Source organism: Catharus ustulatus, chromosome 1 (genome assembly GCF_009819885.2).
Source record: "Catharus ustulatus isolate bCatUst1 chromosome 1, bCatUst1.pri.v2, whole genome shotgun sequence".
Classification (NCBI taxonomy): Eukaryota; Metazoa; Chordata; class Aves; order Passeriformes; family Turdidae; genus Catharus; species Catharus ustulatus.
Window position 1 is genome coordinate 17,186,789 of NC_046221.1, and position 21,577 is coordinate 17,208,365.

General features: G+C 37.9%; 1 protein-coding gene across 3 annotated transcripts in view; it reads right to left on the reverse strand.

The window, feature by feature from the left end:
* Positions 1-21,577, reverse strand: part of MYO3A (myosin IIIA) — a 120,424-nt gene that overhangs the window by 35,832 nt on the left and 63,015 nt on the right. For all 3 annotated transcript variants that reach the window (XM_033066264.1, XM_033066273.1, XM_033066259.1), the window contains exons 11-21: positions 20,880-20,996; positions 20,022-20,126; positions 19,858-19,941; positions 18,092-18,294; positions 16,267-16,365; positions 16,053-16,167; positions 12,559-12,685; positions 11,637-11,847; positions 9,621-9,768; positions 2,304-2,457; positions 990-1,078 (exon numbers count right to left, since the gene is read on the reverse strand). In XM_033066264.1, the coding sequence (XP_032922155.1) occupies positions 990-1,078; positions 2,304-2,457; positions 9,621-9,768; positions 11,637-11,847; positions 12,559-12,685; positions 16,053-16,167; positions 16,267-16,365; positions 18,092-18,294; positions 19,858-19,941; positions 20,022-20,126; positions 20,880-20,996 (1,452 nt within the window). The remainder of the gene's footprint in view (positions 1-989; positions 1,079-2,303; positions 2,458-9,620; positions 9,769-11,636; positions 11,848-12,558; positions 12,686-16,052; positions 16,168-16,266; positions 16,366-18,091; positions 18,295-19,857; positions 19,942-20,021; positions 20,127-20,879; positions 20,997-21,577) is intronic.

Consider the following 21,577-nt stretch of genomic DNA (forward strand, 5'->3'; position numbering starts at 1 on the left):
AACTGGACTAGGGGTAATGAATTTACATGGCAGAGTGGAGATATAAGTTAGACAGCAGAATAAACTTCCTAATGAAAGAATTTGTCAAACACTGATGGGGCAGTGGTGTAATTCCCCACCTTCAGTGGCTGGTAATGGGAATGGTATAGGGAAACCTGGCTTTCTACTCCTTGCAGTGAGTTATGCTGTAGTGGTGAAGTGCAACTCTTGTGGAGACGAGGTTCAGAGGAGTTACAAGAGGGTCTTTGCAGCCGGCTGCCTTACATAAGGGGTAAGGTACTTTCCATCAGCTGGTGGGCAGTATTTGTGCCTTCCAAGGCCAGCTGCTCCAGAACTGCACAGACCCAACATGGTTTCCCATGTGAGACATCAGTGCTCACTCTGTACCCTTTTAAAGAGCTCAGAAGGAGGTGGGAGCTCCTGCTTTCCCAAGGCAAGGTTCAGATGAGCAGTGCCATCCTGCTGCAGTGTAACAGCAGCTCCTCCAGTGTTTGCACAGCATGTGCAGCCAGTCACCCTGTACAGGAAGGAAGGATGCTGCTCACTGAATTAAGCAGGAAGCAGGGCCTGCACTCTCTGTCTGGCTGATGACAAAGTACAGAACTAAGAAAGATTGACATTGTGTAGGAGGACAAAGAATGGAGCTGCATCCCGGTTAGAAAAAGTGGGAACAGGCATGGTGCAGGACTTCAAGGAGCTAAGGGGAAGAGCACTGAGTTGCATTATATACCAGTTATGTTTTGGGTCTTCTATAATACAGTCAGTTCATTTACCTGGTGACATTTAAGAAAAATACATTCCTGCTATTGCTTTTTTTTAAAAATGAGGGATAATAGCTTTTCAATTTACTTTTGATATGTAAGGCACTACCACCATTCTCATGTCTGAACTGAAGAGATGACTGTTGAGAACCAACCCAGGTGACCTCTTCTACCTCCTTTCAGCCCTACCATTCCACAATCCCCAACTAACATCATCAGGTGTCTTACCTTTCCTGCATAATGATAAATTCCAAAGGTTAGATCTACTCTTTTGGGTCTCCAAAAATATTTTGATTTCAAATTATCTTCAAATTTTTCTGAAAGGAAACACATAGCTTATCTTACTGGAGTTACTGTACAATCATTCTTTTCTGAAGCTGTATCCCTCCAAGGATATTTCCTGTCTTCTCAGCCAATGCAGAGGCACAAAACAGACACTGATATTTTCAAGGACAGAGATACCATAACGGTCTAGTTACAAAAGACACTGGATAGAGAATATGGGAGCTCTTGGACAAGTCACTTATTTTATTCCAATTTTTTAATGTGTGACCTCAGAAAATCATGGATTCATAGAATCCTTAAAGTGGGAAAAGATGTCTAGGATCATTGAGTCCAACCCTTAACCCAGCACCTCTCTGTTCACCATTAAGTCATGTCCCCAGGTGCCACATCCACGTGTGTTTTGAACACTTCCAGGGTTTGCCTTTCCGAGATTTTGATCTAAAAAAATGAAACAATGCAGAAATCTTTCCTAAAGGGTTCCTTGAGGAATTGTGAGGAAACATTTACTGATTGATTGAGTGCTTCCATACTGTAGACTAAAAAGCATGAAGATAAAAGGACAACAAGTTTATACAATTGCTTTAACATGGACCTTGCTACTGGATTTTATTAGGTTTTCTAATTGGATGTTGGTTAAAACACTAATCTGAAATTTTACATGTACAAAAATGAATAAACCCAGGATTTATCTGCACAGAAATACCACTGAAATAATGAAGTCAATGGTAATTGCAGCTACTCAACAGTACTGAAATATTTAGGATATGAATTACAATGATGTTAGGTATTTTAATTTTAATTTGTAAATAGAAAACACCCAGAAAGTATGATTTGCTAAAGGAACTGAAGCATGTTTGCAGTCATTATTCTTAAAAAGTATTAAACTTCTTGCTCAGATGCTGCTCATCAAAAATCTCAGAGCTGAACACAACTAAGCTTTGCAAAGTGCTCTTGGTCTATGAACCTAGAGTTCTGACTCTGTTTGATCTTTACTTTTCAAGCTCTGCAGCAAAAAAATTCCTGAAGGCAGGAGAACTTGAAACCTGGATCAGCAGCTTAGGTTCATTTGTACTCTTGATGTTTCTCTGGGAACTTCAAGGACACAACCATCCCAGCATGCATGTCTCCCTCAAACACACTGTGACTGAAGTGGGGGCTCACTAAAAGCATAACTAGCATGTAGCCTGAGCTTTACATGCCAAACAGAAATTGCACAGAAGACAAGCAGTAAAACTGTGAAATGAACCATATACTTACCTACAAGTGTCTGATCTGTTGCTTGTGGGAATCGACTTTCCTCATCCAGCAGGGACAATAAACCCATTGGTTTCTGCAGGAACATATCCAGGAGAGGCCTGTTGTCCTCATATTCTATAACTCTTGCATCAACACCTTCGTAAAGGTATTCGTTCTGCAGCAAGAAACAGAAGGCATGCTTTGTCTGTGTACACAGAAGCACTTCAGAAAATAATTCACAAACTGTCAATTGTAGCAAATTAAAACTACATTAAGAAAGCATGCCTCAGGGCTAAAGATATCAAAGTTTTACAGAAACAAATTTCAGCTGGGATTTTGGTTTTGAATATATAAGTTCAATACTCCTATGGCATATTTGGTAAAGTAAGATACTTTACAGGAATGGCAAGAATTAAAGAAACAGAGTTGAAGAAGATAAAGTATATTGTGCACAAATAGAGACCTAAGGGTCTATTTATTTCCCTGGTCTGAAATGTAGAAAATTTCTTAACCATTCAGAACTATATTTACATTCCAAATTCATTGCTCAGATCTATGTGATGGCTAAGATTTACAAATGTGACTGCAAGTTCCAGTGGCTTTACTGGTTTGTTCACCCTCCTGAGACACCTGGAAAAATTCTTATGTGGAGAAGAAAGGTGTACATACTTTCTAAAAATTAAAGAATTGTGTACATACTTCCTAAGAATTAAATAAATTGCCTCAGATTTGCATCTAATGTTTTAAGGAACTAGGGAAAGGTACTTCCCAAGATCTAAAAACAACAGAAAATCTGGTGGGGTAGACTTCTTTGTTTGCTTATTTTGTTTGGCTTGGTCTGGCTGGTTTTCCCCTGAAGACTTCAAATATCTCCGTATTCCTCCCAGACTAAGAAAAAACAAATAACAAATGTGTCTACAGTGTGTTGCGATGGTTTTATCTTGAATATAATTTAGATTATAGCCAGAGAACACAAGAATGACCTTCCTTAATCCTTTAGCATGACAGAGGATAGCTGTAGATTTACCAAGAGAAGGTTGCTCTAGGGACTGCCACCCCCCATTATTTTGCTTGTGGTAGGTAAAGCAATAGCAATTATGCTCCTATTTGTGCCAGGGCTGCCTTCAGTCTTGTGCAGGCTGTACTGTGAAACACAGAGCTTTTGATCTACTTTAAAAATCCTTCCTCTGGCCAAGGATAGGACTTTATAAGGGTTGCATTCATGTGTGGTGTTAATATTGCAGTTTTGCCATTAGAATTCATTGTGAGAAGAGTGTCACAAAAATGAATGATGGCTAATATTAATGAGTTCATAGACCTCTAACCTTGGAAGACCTCTCCTTATGGGTCTTTCACTTGAGTCTGAATGAGCGAAGAAGGCAACACATTGAGCATTTAAAAAAGAAGTTCACTTTCATATACAACAGAAAAGCACCTGTTTCATACTTCTTAATCTCAGAGAAACAGCAAAAGGCATAAAATCAATAAGACTGGTGAGGCACAAATAAAAATCTGCTGATCCATTTGAAAGAGGACATGAAATATATACCTAAACCCTTCCAGTGTCCAGATTGATGTAATTTCCCAGGACACTCTTCACACTAAGGACAAGTTATAATTCAGTTTATATGCCATACAAGGGTGTAAACAGTAAGAATCTTGCCTACAGCCCCATGAGGGCTCCTCAATTGAGACAAGTAACATTAACCTCATTCGTGTCTCCCCTGAAGCAGTGGACAGGTGGAGTTTTGCTTTTTATTTTAATCAATGACCTGAGTAGCAGGACAAGACAGGAGAGCAATAAATATATCATTGATATAGGTGAGAAGTTAATTATATACCTGTAGGAGCAGGTGGCAGAAAGGCAGAAAGTCTGTGTTATCTCCCAGAGATAACATGGGAGTAGGGGCAGTGTAACTGAGGGCTACAGCTCCACTGACACACAGATGTTTATGGAAACAGCTGTTACTGCTGGATTATCTAGAGTACTCTTATCAAAGCGGCAAGGGGAACAGACTGCTTAGGATGGATCTATCAGAACAGAGTGTTTCTGTGACACTCAGACATCCACAAACAAGCTCTCACAACCAACCTGTCTGATCCTAAACTTTTTCCAACTTCAAATGCTTGTGAGAGAGGCTGGTTTACAGAGCTGATGAAAGCGTTCCCCTTGAAAAGGAAAGGAACTCTTAGTAGCTGTACTACCATGCTGTAAGAGCAGCATCTGCTCCCCTCCCTGCCCAGGCAGCACACAGGGCCTGACCTCCAAGCCTGCAGTGCACATGACCCCTCAGTTTGTGTCCTTTGTGTCTCGACAATCGAACAAGTGTCAGCCCTGACAGTTTTGGTAATGCTGTCATCCCCCCAGCAGGATATGAAGGAGTTCACTTCATCACTTCCCACGGGCTCCTGAAGGACAGCTGATGACCAAGCCAGGCACCAGTAGTGACAGATGAATCAGAAATGATACTGTACTACATTTTCTGATGCAGTGCTGGTTTCAATCGCATCATTAGGATACAAACAGCATGTATAAAAGCTTTAACGATGGACATCATAAAAATGAAACTAAATAGGTCTTATTTGAATTAATAAGATGAATCAGCTTCAGGATTTTGTAACCCCCCGTGATGTTTTATGACAAGAAAGCTCCGCAAAAAAGCTACTTCTTGAAATTCTAAAACATAATCCATTAGAAAGTATTCCTGTGGATGGGATGTCAAAAGGAATAATTGAGTTACGCTATTAATTGGGTTCCCATCTCATCTTAGTATTACATGGTATCTTTCCTATGATCAAAACTACGTAACATTAGCTTGTACTACCTGGTTTCAATGGTAACAAAGGAGTTACTAAATGCATTAGGAAATGGTCTTGACATTTAATAAAGTAATGCCATTTTGCATAGGACATTTTATGATGGCCCTTTGGTTTAAATGGGGACACCAGAGACTTATTCAGAAGGAACCATTTTCAGCCGAAACTAGAAGATTAAATTGTCATGAGAATGTAAAATAAACGCTGCATACATTTAATGCAAAAAGCATCATCCTTCCAACTGACAGAAAACTTGCTATTTCCCAAAATGTTTTAGCTATCTGCCATTAACATGTTTTACTTCCGGTTGGGGAATGACAAATGAGAAAGGAATGGGAAAGCTGTCTTGCTGGACAATGTGACCTGGAGACCATGGAGCTGACAGAAATTAACTTACCTCAGTATGTAATATGTAAGGAAAACCTTGAAGGACAGGACTGAAGGTCCAAAAGTTCTGATTTGCTTTATATTATTCAAAAAACCCCCTTGTGCTAGTAAAACTAAAAGCAGTGACTAAGTTGAGAGACCACATTCTCTCCCCAGTCAATAGAGATAGGAATGTATCTGTCTCCACTGACTACTGGGAATCTACAATATCTTTATCTTAAACTATATACTCACTTCAGCCTTTCTGTTAAATTAGTGAAAAGAGACTGCATTCAGGCCTAAAAATCTTTATTCTTAAATGCAAACATTATGTCAACAATAAAGAAATTCTCCTAATTTTGACTTGAGCTCTCCATGTTGGTCCACAGTCATTCCACTCTAGCTGACACCCTGAGCCTCAGGTTGTGATAGTACCATTGTTCCTTTTTTCTACCCCTGCCACTGCTGTGGCCTTTTTTTGCGGCAGACCACACTTCAAAGGAAAGCAAAACTGTGAACACTTTTCAGATCCAGATACAGGAAAGAGACCACTGACAATGATAAAACAATGTCACCTGCAACACTGGAAGTACAATTCAGCCTAATGAGTGTATTTACTACTTGGTTTCATTGGTCAAGTTGCCAAAATATGATTCGCCTTCTCTGGTGACATAATCACTACTTACTAAGTGAATGTGGGTTAATGACAAACAAAACTATTATCGACTGATTTAGGCCTCAACTTCCCACTAGATATGTCAAATTTCAATAAATTGCATGTGATATGTGAACAGGGCAAAACAGGGATGAAAAAGCAATATATCTGTACATTTTACATCTCTTGAGGGAAATGTAAAAGAATTTAAATTCTTCAGTCTTCCTTGGGTAGATTTACAGGGTCCAATGCAGTGTTGTGTTACAGATTTCTGAGGTAGCACAGGGCAATTTGAGATTGCCCTGTCTGGTACTGCACAGGGCTGTGAAGAGACACTAGTCTGGGTCCCCACTGACAGAACATCTCCAGCAGCACAACAGTCAGGGCTAATGGAAAGTCAGCACAAAGGTCTTGGCAACTTCTGCCATCAGCCTTCTCCTAAACTTCTGTCTTTTAGAACCTACGACACAAACCCTTGCATATAAAGTAATTTCCAAAGTCAGGCAGATAAATCTGCAAAGGGCAGAAGTCATCCTAATTTTTTTTTTTCACATCAGTGATACTTTGAATTTTAATTTACAATTAAAGTACATTACTGGTGTCAACACAGGAGAGTCCTTAAAGTGAACAGAATAGATTCTGAAGCCACCTGCTTTCTCAAAGGCTGTTTTTGTGATGTAAAACTGGGACAACCGCGTAATAAATAAGTGAAAAGTGATTTCTTATAATGACTATGAATCATACCACAAATCATTTTGTGCCATTGGGCTGTAATGCAGAATAGCACATTTCTCATTTCCCGTCTCTGAAAGGGGGAGATTTACACCCACACTTACATGAACTTAATCTATACTTAATCTGCACTGCTGTAGTAATATCTTTGGAGACTGCTACAAGATAATATAATGAAATTTGATGTAATCTGATGTAGTGGTTTGATGTAAATTAAGGTAGACAGTCACTTGGCTGGTATTTCAGACTGGATGTGGACACTTGTAATAGAAATATTAGGACTAGCATAAATGAAATATGAATGCTAATGTGCATATAAGCACCAGAAAAAAAAATAGTCTTAAAAGAATAGCTGTGTGATAGCCTGTGATTTGGATGAAGAACATTTGTTCATAACAATAAAACTGAGGGAAGAATTTCTTACATCAAGAACAGAAGGCCTTCACTTACTTAAAAACACAGTGCAGAGAGTCAGCAAGTGGAAAAACCTCTAAACCTGACAGCAGGAGCATGACTGCGAGGTTATAGAACATCAAACAACACAATTTTCTCCGAGCCCACCAAGGAAGTGGACTGTAGGCATAAAAAATGTATATATTCCAAACAAGTAAAGCCAGATAATGACCTTGCTTAAAGATTACAGATGCTGAAGTAAATAAGGGTTTGAGGCAAAGAATGATTGCTAAAGGCTGTAAAATATATGTCCAAAAGCTATTTCAGCAAGAAGAACCTAACAGACATGATGAAGACTTTCCAGCTGGTGTCCATTATTCTATATGTCACTCACAAATTTTCTTGGCCAGACCATTAGAACACACATACACCCACCCACACATGCCATGGTCCATTCTATATATCTTTGAGTCTATGAGAAATCTATGAGAGAGAGAATGGAAATGGGTAAAATTTATGTACTTAGAGATTCTGTAAATAAAGATTACCTTCCCCTTCCATAGAGTCTGTAATTGTATTAATTTCCTGCAAGGAGAAATGAGCAAACTGTATATTGTCAAAATAAGAAGTTAATTTTTCCCCTTATCTGCCCAGTGGCAGAATAACCCTCACCATGGTGCAGCAAAGCACAAGCAAGAGAGCAAACTGCTCCTACTACATGGTGACACCACAAACCTCTGCATTAATACAGGTCTGGCCAAAAAGTTCTGTAACAGGATACCTAGAAACAAGTAAAGGTAGATTACACTGAACTTAACTCTAATTAAAAAAGAGGAGGAACATTAAGACAATATTTGGGTGAACAGGAATAGGGCTAGGAAAGCCAAGACTGGTCCCTCAGCAGCAAAAGGCAACTTAAGGAGAATGTGATCTTGCTGCTGAACAAGGTCCTGCTGTCATTTGTAGATGACATGGAAAAGGCTGAGATATTCAATGCCTTCTTTACATTGGTCCTGACTGATAACCCCAGGTCCCTGAGACCAGGGGAAAAGTCTGGAGCAAGGAAGACTTAAACTTAGCACGGGAGGACCAAATTAGTGAATATTTAATTCCACATATGCAATTCCATGAGACCTGGTCAGTGCCTGGATTTGACAGGAATAAATATTGTTGTTGCAGTCTGTGCTGTTTCCATTTCCCAACTGTTAGAAACAGCAATAGCCCAGAAGCACCCTTCTTTTGTGAACTTGAGTACTTTGGAAAGAAGATGCCAAAGTAATTACAGTAGATCTAGTTAAATTTTCTCTGTTTTTTAGATGATATTAAAACCAAGGAAACACTTGTGTCGATAATCTTGCATATAAATCTATAAAAACAACTACAAGATACAAGACTGCAAGACAACATTTCCTGAAATAATCAGGAGGAGGATAAAACATTGAGCCATAAAAAAATTGTCATATTACACATAAACATATGCACCTCTGGACTGACATGCATGTACATGCATGTACACATTCCAAACTTGTATCTGTCTCATCCTTAAGCCGTGAGTAACATTGACAAAATACTTTGTTTCTACTAACAACTAACATTAAAATTCAGGAGAATTTTCATCCATATATCATAAAAAACCCAACAAAAGTATAATTTCACCTATGGTTTGAATTCTGACTGTTCTGTCATAGAGAATTCTGAAATATTTCAATTTTCAGCAAGAGAATTTTTTCCATGGACATCTTATTTCTTCAAATAAAAGTATTGAATAATGATTTAAAGGTGGTTAATTTAATTCTCCTAGAATTATTTACAAAGTTGAGATGATTTTCTTGACTTTTTTCTTCTCCTCTTCAGATTGACAGACTTTTATATTTACAGTGCTATTCCTTTTCTCTGTTTTAAAATAAATTAAATTCATCATTATTTAGCTGAGATGATCTGGTTTCTCAAGAAGAACAAAATAATTGTGAGATTTGCAGTTTTTAATAATGGAATTTTATTGTTCATTAAGCTTATTAGTAAACTATTATGAACACTGCACTTTCAAAATTTTGTTACCAGACATTTACTTTTTTACTAGAGAACCATACGTTACAAAACTCATTATTCCCCAAGAAAACAACATTGCATTTGCATCAATCAGATTATCACAGTGTTATGTTGCTTAGTTACTGTAAATTTCAAGTTTAATGCATTTTATGTGGGCATTTTACTTGCAAATAGCAAGCACTGCTTCATGGAAAAAGTACTTTAAAAACCTTTTTTTATAATCTGCTATTTAAAAGCTATTATGGGGAAGGAACAATGCAGTTTCTTGAGACAAGATTTTATATGTTAAGTAATAATCAAGGTTCATCAAAATAACCAACAAATACCTGTTCCCAAGCAAAGACATGTTGATTGAAGTAGAACTGAATTTGTTCATTGGCAATGTTGATACACAGTTGTTCAAAAGAATTTTTTTTGAAATTCTCAAAGCCAAAGATGTCAAGAATTCCAATATTCAAGCCATCATCATTTTCACTGAAAAGATGAAATATAATTTTCATTGTTGTATCTTTATTTTGCATTAACTACCTTCATTACTATTTCAGAAAAGAAAATCATGGACCAAATCTGTACACCAATTACACAGGATAAGTTTTGCTGTACCAGATATCCCTTAACATGACAATAATTGTTAGTTTGAAATACATAAATGCAGATCAATTCAAAGATTACTGCAATGCAAGCCAGATATACTGAATCACACAGCAGCCAGGTCACCTGATAAGTGAATAAGGGATTTACAATTTTATTCTTACACTATTATTTGTAAGTAATTATTCTAAGAAGCTGACTACAGTACAGAAAGAACAGGTTTTTTTGTTTCTCTTGTAATAACACAGGCTTTACTCACCAGCATCCTGAAATTAAAGACTGTCATTAAATATTATTTCTTCTTATTTACTCATAACAATTAAAATTGCTTAGTTTAACATTAAAGTAAAAAGAATGACTAGCTAGACCTTTTATGCAGTTGAATAACTACTTTGTGCACTGGTATGTGGTATGAATTTAAATTATCAATTAAATTCCAGAGAAGCACTGGAAAAACTTTGGTTTGATATTTTAAGTAGGACATACTGAAGATATGTGATGACTTCTGCCATTGGGAAAAAACTCTAATATTTATTTGCTGAAGCAAAAAATTAAGAGGATATAGTTTTATAACAAACTGAGGCTGACATTAGTGTCTTTTCTAGGCAAGTAAAATATAAATCACATTTTTTTATAAAACCTCTTCGAGGATCTATCTGTAACCATTTCTTAAAAAAAGATTTAGGAAATGAGAAATTAAGAACCAGCCTCAAGACACTCATTAATAGTACTTAAATCTTTTGGGAAGTCCATCTCAAAAAAGGAAGCGTCTCATTTGTGGAAGGATCTGAATTTGGGGACTATTTAATCTGTCTCAAAATTGCATTTTTGATGAATAGACTGCTAAAATTTATCTGCCCCATTCCTTTTCAGAGCTAATTACATAAAAATAGAAAATGCAAATTACTTTACTACCACAGAATCAAACAAAAGGTGAATTTTTTTACAGTGAGCATGTCAGGATTAATTTTCTCCCTCCTCACCAGCATAATAAGTAAGTATTCAGTTTGAAAAGGACTCTGTAACAGACAAGTGAGAGAGGTGCAGAGGCAAGAAGTGCTACCCATCTATCACAGATTTTGTCCTATCACCTTATTTATTATTTATTTATTTATCCTATTACTGATTAAAGTTCTGTTTATTGCTGCTCTGCTGTAACCAAATACTTGAAAGTTTAGACAAATTTTAGGATTGCAACCTTGGCTCTCTTCTGATGTTTAAGAAGAAAAAATCCGGGAAATCCAGCTCTGCAAACCAAAGCTATTTGTTGTATAGCATTCAAAATGTCACTTTGTGAGTCTAAAGTGGACAATACCTTCAGTAAATGTGTTTGAAAACTATTCCCACACATGTAAGAAACCTTGCTCATAATAGCAGTGAAAAAAGCAACAGCATCAGTGTGAAATAAAAGCAGAATTTGGCCTATGTAATCAACATGATGAATATCAAACGTTTACTCTGAAAAAATACAAAGAAAAAGAGTTAAAAGTTAAAAGAGTTAAAAATAGAAAAGAAAAAGAAAGGTTTAAATGAATAAAGATGGCAGGAAAACACCAGATGCTATTGCCAACCATATCTACTGTATTTTCACTAAACACTATGAACAGCACAAACCATTTTTGACATGGTGGGATTGTAACCAAAAATGTAGCAGAGAAAAAGAACTTGCCTACACTAAATACTCTGGTGTAAGACAATTATTATTGCCACAGAAATAAAAGATCTCTTTATTCTACAAAATCTCCTTTTACCTTAAATGTTTGTCAGGTTTGAGCAAAGTGTTGATGCGATTGACTATCCAGCTGAAGAGGCGCCCATACAGCGCTTTGGCCATAGCATCTCTGACATCAGTGGCTTTTTCCACAGTGTTGGGACGAATAATTGTTTCTCCTCGAGTCACTACACAGTGAGAGGTGAGGGCCTCTTGCAGTTCATCTGCCTGAATACACAGCAGGGATGCACCTGGGAAGGAATGTCATAGGCTTAGCTCAGAGACACATTTTGGAAGGTGACTGTAAGAAGTTGTGAGTTTTAACTCTCAGTTATAACCCACTCATACAAGTCACTGCTCTTCTCCTTTTGCTCCAAAATAGGGGTGTTTCTTTCCCAGTTCCATTTTTCTATGGCAAGAAAGCATGCAAGAAGATAGTGTGAAGACTTCATTATCTCCCCAGATGTAATTACTGAGAAAGTGTAGCAAATTCCTGGAGAATCTTTGCCCCTTTGCCTCCTCTACCTCCCAGCAGTTTATAATATAAGGCATCTCTTCCAAAGAATTAGTGAGCTGTATTTCCACAGGCACTTGTGGAAATAGTAATGAGCAGCTGAGAAAGAAACTGGGAAAAAAACTATTCAATGTGTTAATGCGGTTCTCCATCAAATGTTCAAATAACCTTGGAAAAATTCCAAAGATTTTTTCAGGCATCTGCATTATTAGTCATGTTTCCTGTATGTCAGTGAAATGATTAGCCAAATAAGATGCATAACATGGAATTTTTTTTCTTTTTTCATTTGAATTCAGGTAGGCTTAGAATTAATCTATCTTCAGTTTTTAATTATTCTTGCAAAATTTCCATGTGAAAAAGGTTTTCATTGATACCTCTCTTACAATAAAATAAATTTGCTATAAGAACAACAAAGAAAAACAATGTTAAATCAAGAAAAAACACTCACAGTTCTCAAGGGCTACTGGATTGGAAATGTTGCTCTTGTCAATCATATGTTCAGATACTACTGCAGAAAATTCAATGTTACCCACATTTAAAATGGCAGCCAGGACACTGTACACACTTCCAAGTTCCTGAAAAGTATATTAATAAAAAAATGCAATACTTAATAGCCAGGTAATTTGCCTCTGTGGTTTGGGAGATGGGCATAGGTGTGTGTGTTGTTTCCTGCTGTTTGCCATGTGCCCACTACTTTTAGGAGCTCTGTTCTCAACAATTATTCCTATTCTGTACTTAGCAAAGTCTTTCAAGAGTAAGAAAGTAAAAAAGGGCAAGAAGCACCATAGCCTAACCTCTCTTTTGTAATTGTTGACAGGACAGGATTGACAAGAAGTCGGGAAAGCAAAAAACAGTGGTGTGCATACCCTTTACACAGAAAGAATACGGAGATTATTTATATCTATCCTTCACTGTGTCTGCAGGTGCAAACATGTCTAAAGATTTAATACCTAGATCAACAAAAATATTTTAAAATCTGCATTGATGTTTCTTGCATCATGGAAACCAAAGAACTACAAATAATAGGGCTATATCATCTCCCACCAATGTCATCAGAAAAAGTTTCACTGGGAGAAGAGTGAGGCCTCACATGTCTGATTTGGCAAAGCACTTTAGCCTTCAAAATACCAGTTAGGAGCTCACCAAAGCATCTCAATATGGACTTTGCTTAAACAAATTTAGATTTGCCATTATTTAGGAGGTTCTGCCCTGGTTTAGTTGACAAGGTGGTGTTAGGTCATAGGTGGGACTTGATGATCTCAAAGATCTTTTCAAGCTAGTTCATTCTGTGATTCTGTGAAAAGGGACTCTATCTGGAAAAAGGCTCCTATTACTCTGGACAGTGAAGTGATGTATACAGTAAATTAAGTAACTATACATGAATATATAAATTCCAAATAATATTTGGAATTAGTAAAAGAATGCTTCCATTGCAGGTTGGACTTAGATTTTAACTGCAAATTTTCACCTGAACAGTGAATGTTTCGCATTATACCTGATGATCACAGTATTTTTACCCAGAAAATGCAAATGCTAGGTGACCTGTAAAGCAGACTAGGAGTCTGTGACACTATATTTTGAGGCATGCAGTAATAATGTGCTTTATAAAGAGCAAGTTGAAAACTTTTGTAGTAGTTTTATAAGAAGTAGTTTTGCAAATCTGATTGGTATTTTATAATTATGAACTTTTTATAATTGCACAGCATTTTATTCATACTATTCAAGAGTTTGCTGGTACCGTGTCAGGCATCATTTACTCAGATAAAATCTCTAATTGCTCTAGACTACTTGAGCTTGTTTTCAACACTATCAGAAGTTAATTTAGCAGTTAATAAATAGTGACTCCAGTGACAGCAAGACAAACGGGATAAGCTCACTCTAAAAAATTATGCTGAGGATAATTGGCACACAGTTTACTTAGGATTAAGCACTCATTTTCATTTTAAGCTTAGGGACACAGTTGAAATGCGAAGAAATGGATATCTGAACTTCTGCCATCATGCTGTACAATATGTATAGCTGCTGACATTTTTCTGCTCTTTTCCAGTGTTTTTGAAGTCTGGCCTGATCTGTCTCATACAGCATAATTATTGTTCCCTTCAGGCAGTCCTTTCTTACTAATTGCTGTGCAGCCTGAAATAAAACAGTTTTAAGACAGGGAGTACTGACAGTAGTTACTTCTAAAATCTGTCAGTCAGTTAAAATCAAATTTCAAAGAAATAAAGCTTTGTTTAGGTCTCAGTTTTAACTGAAGATTTTTTTTCTGTCCATGGCTTTCTGCTAATAAAACACTGAACATGCTTATATAGAAATTCCTCTGTGCACTGGGATGAATGTCAAAGCTTAAGGCTGCATTACTAAAAAGTGAACTTAGGAAAAGAATTCAGTGCCCTATGGGGTAGGAAATGGTCTTTGCACACGTATCCAATATCAGAACCTCAGTGAGAGAAGAAGACTCTTCCTCCACTCCTGCAAGCACAGACTGAGACAGGCTAATTCACCCTGAGGAGGATGCAAGGCAGGTTGACATGGCTGGGGTTCACAAGTAGCCAAAGATTGCTTATGGCAGTCAGCCTGCTTCTGAAGCTGTGGGGTTCTACAGGTAGATAATTCTTCACAGACTCAGCTCCGGTGCCTTGCTGAGTTAATCAAGTGAAGACCCATGCTAGAGCTGCACAATGCAGCCAGTGACCTGGTTCTAACTGCATCTTCAGTGTGTATGGAAGGCCTCTTCTGGATGATCAGGATTATTGTTTCCACCCATCCAAGTGAACAAAAGAACTGGAAACAAAAACAGACTTGCTGCTTTTCATGCTTTAAATTAGGACTTATCAAGGTCTCTGGTGCTGTGACAAAACTGCTGTCAGTGCTGAACCATGAATGTCCTTTCCTGCTGCTTCTGGATAGGTGAAAGCACAAGTGAAAGGACGTGATAGTACAGGTGTGATATTACTAAATGTAGTTGTGAATAACATGTAGAGGAGAAAGAGACTGTGAATGCCACTGCCACTATAACCTAATGCAAAGTGACTATAGAGGAACAAAATAGGCAAATAAACCTGTTCTACTAGCTATTTCAAATATATACGCAGAGAGAAGCCAGAAATAGTCAACTGAAGTGAGAATTATTTGTGAAAAGCTCCTTACCACATACAGTTTTATCAGAGAAATTAAAACATACATGCATTCTGCAGCACTAATGCTTTATTTCAAGGATACTGTATGGATCATACCTCTACTATTTATATTGTTTATAAATAAAGTCAGAGATAAATGACACCTGTGATGCACCACTTCTCCTGAGGCAAAACTAGGTCATAGGATGGGATTTCTTTCCTTTATAAATCTGGTCCTTTTTATTTTAATTCTACCAAAGAAAAACTGAGGAGAGGGGTTTAACAGCTACCTGAGCAATGACATGAGATCATAAAGAAAGAATGGGTTCAGTTAATGATTAGTGATGAGATTCATCTCCAAAGAGGTTTAAGAACTTCATTCAACCTTATCCTTGGAGTTGTGAAAGTGTATTGAGCTCATCAATACTCAGATCAACTCAATGAATTTTTAGAACTTTCACCATGGACTTCCTCCTAAAACTGAGATGAGGCTCATATTCACAGGCCTAGAATTATTGGCTAATAAACAGTTACAACATAATTTTCTATGCATTAAATTTGTTAAAATCTCCCCCCGCCCAATTACTCAGCTGTGCTGTGTTCACTGATTTCAAAGTCTAATACCATTTTATTGATTTATCAATGCACTGAAACCTTAAAAATTTAAATGTTACTCTACAACAGTAAGTTGACCGTGCAAGATCCTAAAACATAAACACAATACTACTAAAGAAAGAAAATAACAAGGGAGATTTGAATGCTTTACATAAGTTTTTCCTGAGGCATCTGGTAAAGTTCACAAAGGAAAAGGTCTATCAGCACTCACCTCCAGTGTAAAACCTATGACTTTGAAGCACTGTTCTATTAATTCAAACTGAGACTTATAAAAGCTATTGTTCATGAAATCTTGCACTATTCTGAAATGATCATTTTGCAGATATCTGAAAGAGTTGATGGATACAGAGTTAGAATGTAAATGAGGCTGAGAATTCACATGGCATTTATTAGTAATCAATTTATGCAAAAATGAACTGCATTACCTGGGAGGTCTGTATTCTGGCAGTTTATAATGTGCCAGTTTTTTCTTTTCAGCAAGACCAGCATAAATATAATAAAAAATATGGAAATTTTTCTCTCCTCTGAAACAACAGAAACAACAAACTGATTTAGTAATATAACCATGCTACATTTACTGATGACACACATACTATTAGTAAATGTTATTTTAATAACACGCAAGACTCACACAAACTGATGGAGGACTCTGAAAGAAGGTTTATTACAGAACTTCTGTGAGCACCCTTTTCATGCCATTGTGTGTTTGTCTGGACACTGCCAGGGTGGCTGCTTGGTGCTAAAGCAGCTCAGTGCTGCTCTGCCCTTGAAGCAATTGGTATATGCTGTGTGAGACCTGGCACATTGCTCACCCACCCACACTGAATGGGCTGCTTAACTCCAGTTATTTTAAAAAACCTTCTGACTATGGGAGAGGTATGCACTCCTGGTTCACTGAATGCAGTATGGCTGCTTTGTCCTTTAACTCTGAACCAAGAAGCAGACATTCAGCGAAAAGGCCTTATGACTTGGCATGCTTTGCCTAGAAGCCAGATGCTCAAGCTTAGGACAGAGGTCTATCACATATTCAAGGTTCCTGTGCCCCTTGTGAGAAAGAACTAGGGGAAAATTTGCAACCATAATTGAGTCCTGAGATACCAAAGTCAGTCACTACTGAATCACAAAAAGGAATTGTGTTCAAACTCCTGCTTGTGTGCATGATCTTCGATGTTTGTCTCAGGGGCACCATTAGATCATAGAACCATAAAATGTCTTCGGTTGGGAGGGACCTTAAGGATTGCCTAGTTTCAACTCCCCTCTCACGGGCAGGGACACCTCATCCAGCCTGGCTTGAATACTTCCAGGGATGGGGCAACCTGTGCCAGTGCCTCACCACTCACACTAAAGAATTTTTTTCTAATATCTAATCTAGAGCTACTCTCTCTCAGTTTAAATCCATTGCCCCTTGTCCTGTCACTACGCATTCTTGCAAAAAGTCTCTATCTTTCTCACAGGCTCCCTTCAGGTGGAAGGCAGCAATTTGGTCACCCCAAAGACTTCTCCAACCTGAACAACCCCAATTTTCTTAGTCATTCCTTACAGGAGAGGTGCTACATCCCTGTAATAATCTTGGTGGCCTTCTCTGGAATTTCTCCAAAAGGTCCACGCATTTCCTGTAGGGAGGACTCCAGAGCTGGATGCAGCTCTGCAGGTGGGGTCTCACCAGAGCAGAGGCAGATTCCCCTCCTCAACCTGCTGCCCACGCTGCTTTGGATGCAGCCCAGGACACATTTGGCTTTCTGGGCTGGGAGTTCACATGGCTGAGCCATGGTCCAGCTTCTCATCCACCCCCAAGTCATTCTTGGCAGGGATCTTTGACCCATAACTCTCTATACACAAGTTCTACTAGATATTCCAAAATGGGAAATGAGCAAACAAACAAAGAATTAAGTGACATTATTAGAGGAAATTTAGAGGAAGTAAATCTAAGTGATATACTTAATACAGTACTCCAAAATCCCACAAAGAAATGTATACCTGAACTATTAGAAAGTTTTTAACTATTTGCACATTCTTCTGTTAGATATCACATGGGCATTTTTAAAGGATTTGTTTAAATAACCCAGAGGGCAATCCAAATCTGAAGTAGATTTAGGTAGCTTATACATTTATAAGCTATTCATATACAACTTATAAGAAAAAAGTTCCAGGTACGTTATTCATTTGTGTGTTTTGAACCAAGATGATTTCATGCATCATAGGCCTACTCTGTAACCCCCAAAATAGGTCAAATACAATTTTCATACTTACACTGCCTGGTGAACAACTCTGGATTTTTCAAGGAGGTACTCTGAAATCTGAGCTCCTACTACAGTGCCACCACAAGTGAATTTCATTTCCAAATATTTTCCAAATCTGCTTGAGTTATCATTTATGATGGTGCCTGCATTCCCAAATGCTTCTACGAGGTTGTTCACCTGGAGAATCTTCTCCTGCAGAGTCCTATTATTAGCCTGTATATAAAAAAGATCTTGCTTCAAATTATGAGTAATTATTCAAATACCTACATTTTTAAGTGTTTCTTTAATCTTCTCATTGGTATTGTGAAGTGTGACATAATCAGGGCAGAACTAGGACTGTCTGGAAGAGATAACACACACAATGATAACAACACTACCAATGAATTTCTGTGGTTTCTGTGGTTCTGAGATGGTCAATTTGCTTTTAGGATCCTTGTTAGCATCGAGACACTGCTACACTGCACCCTACCATCCATAAGTTTGATTTCATCTCTCCTGGGGCATGCAAAAAAAAGCATTTTATTTAGACAGCTATGATGGCCACTTCCCAGAATGACTATGTTCCACTGACAGCAATCTGGTTATGGAAGGATGAGAAGCTAGAAAGGGATTTTATTTGGTACTGTTTGGTACTGTTTGAGGACTTGGAGGCACTCAATTAAACAGGAATCTGACTAAGTCACAGCCCTCACTGCAGTAATTTCACGATTATAAGCTGCACGTCCGGGTGTCGGCAACTGTCTTGGGTTACAATACAGACTGTGATAAAAAGTATCTATTCTATCACCATCTCTTGAGGGTGGGGGCAGTGATCCTTATCTCTGTGGGAGATATTCTGATAATGGGCCATCCATTGAAACCAGGTGGGGCATTGTTCTTTATCTTTTCACAACCCATCCTTCCTCCAGCGAGTCATTTTCTGCTAATGGCCCATTGAGTCCCACTGCGGGACTGATAAAATTACTGCATCCCATTGGAAGTTGCTCCAGCCAGGGAGAAGAGCCCAAAATTTCTTACCAAGATAAAACCGGAGGTTTTGGGACACTAAGGGAGCCCCTTTCTCCACTGGACTCCAGAGGAAAACCGGATTTCTCCACATCACCACTGGACCTCTGGAGGGAAACTGCACCTTCTGCAGGAGCACTGCTTCAACTGAATCACATCTGTCATTGCAGGAGGATGCATCCACCATTTAATGGGACTGCTACCAACACCCTGCGTGACGGGGTGTCAGGTTGTACTCTGACTTTGTCAGGGTTTGCAGTTTGTTACTTTGTAGTACTGTATTTCTGTTTTAATTTCCCTAGTAAAGAACTGTTATTCCTAATTCCCATATCTTTACCTGAGAGCCCCTTGATTTCAAAATTATAATAATTTGGAGGGAGGGGGTTTACATTCTCCATTTCAAAGAGAAGTTCCTGCCTTTCTCAGCAGACACCTGTCCTTCAACCTAAAACAGCAATTTTTTCGTTCTTTGTCCATACATAAGCCGCACCTGATTATAAGCCCCACTTCTGGGTTCGGACCAAAATTTTAATCAAAATGGTGCAGCTTATAATCGTGAAATTACTGTACTTTACCTTGTGGAAACCCTAGCATATTTTCAATTGTCCCTAGTTCAGGAGGGACGAAGGAGCAGATAGATTGGCATCATGTTCCAACGTTCTTTGGAAAATGTGTAATAGTCTCACACCACAACCAATGCCCTGTTCACAGGTTCCGCCCTTCAGGCCCAGGATAGCAAAGCCTTACAGAGACAACTCCTCTGCCACTTACCTTGCCCAGAACAGTGAGCTGCTGAACCAGCAGATGGGCACTTTGTGTCTTGCCAGCTCCACTTTCTCCAGAAATAACAATACACTGCGGAGAACAGAGCAAGACTCAGCTCATCACATATCTCTCAGCCTGGCAGAGGATGTAATGAGACATCTCATCTATACCTGATCGGAGTTGTATGTCACCATGGACTGATAGCCTATGTCAGCAACAGCAAAAATGTGAGGAGGGTTGGCAGTCCGTTTGGCTCCAATATACAGTTTGGAATGCTAAGTGTAAGAAAAATAAAAACATATCACTGTCCTTTTAAAACAATTTTTTAACACTGAAGCTTGGTTTTATTTTTAGATTAGTGTACAGCATGCTGAGGTTTCCAGCAGTGATGTTTTCTGAGGGAGCTGTTACTGCACTCACTATACCATGAATCTGTATGTACTTAGGACTATAAAAACTGCTAAAAAAAGAAGTGCAATTTTCTATCATTTTAGTCCTGATTACATTTTGAAACTCAATTTATTAAGAGAAAATTTACTGTTGTCAGACATCATAGTTCCAACTTAAATAAATTTATTTGTGCTTCCCTTCCTATTAGTATCTCTGCGTGATATTGATGTTAAAACTTGAGATCTTTTCTGTACCTGTAGTATCTGATAATTAATAACCTCAAATTACTGTATGATCCAACTTTAATATCTTTCCCCTTTTAAGTAATAGGGAGACAAATTCCCTTTTGTATAATGAGGAGACAGATTAACAGAAGTTAACATTTAACAGCATTGCTTTGTGCATGATCTACACTGTAGGCATAAAGACACTAGAAATTAATTCTTCTGGAGTTTCTCATTTCTGTGCTGAAATACAGCAAGTGTTAAGAATGTATGTCAAAATGCACTTGAAAGAACATGTCTCTGGTTATTCTGTTTTTCAGAGCAAGCTAAAATGAATCTCACACTTGACACAAATATTTATATTTTAGTGGAATTTGATGCTTGTTTAAAATAACAAAATCTAAATTTTCAAACCTGTGAAGAATAAATATCTATGTTCCGAAATGGATTGACAGCGATGAGAATGTCCCCAACATATGTGTAGATCTGGTCCTTGGCATAACCCTTCTGCAGTTGTTCTGTTACTGTATTCTGATGGAGAAGGAACAGGAAAAATGAATCACATAGGGAGTAAAAAGTATCAGGAAAGGTATAAAATATTTATATTGTTTCAATGAGTGAGGATGCGGAGGGAAGGTATTGATATTCAGGAGTACAGCGGATCATGATTAAAAGTAAGTAATATTTTTAACACACAAGCATTTCTATTTTTTTGTGTCCAAACTCACTTTGAACAATGTATACTTACAGATCCTCAGGTGGCTGTAGAAAAGGAAGTTAATAAGTACTGCTTTCATTCAGTTCACCAGAGGTTTCCATGAGACAGTCTTGTCTACATTTCTACTACTAAAGTTTCATGTAACTTATCAAGCAAGAGCCATTTGACTGAGTCCATAACTGCCATTACAGCTGCTCTAACATTACTCTCAGTAACGATACAAAATAGATGTTCAACTGTTTGGTTCCCATTAATGTAAACAATGAGGCATCTTTCCCTACTAACAGGCAGTCTCTGCTGTGATTGTTCTTTGCTGTTGCAGAGCCAGTTCCCCAAGAAAAAAGAAGGGCCCATTAGTGGAATTCAAATTTCTTGATGTAATTTCCCTCAGCTT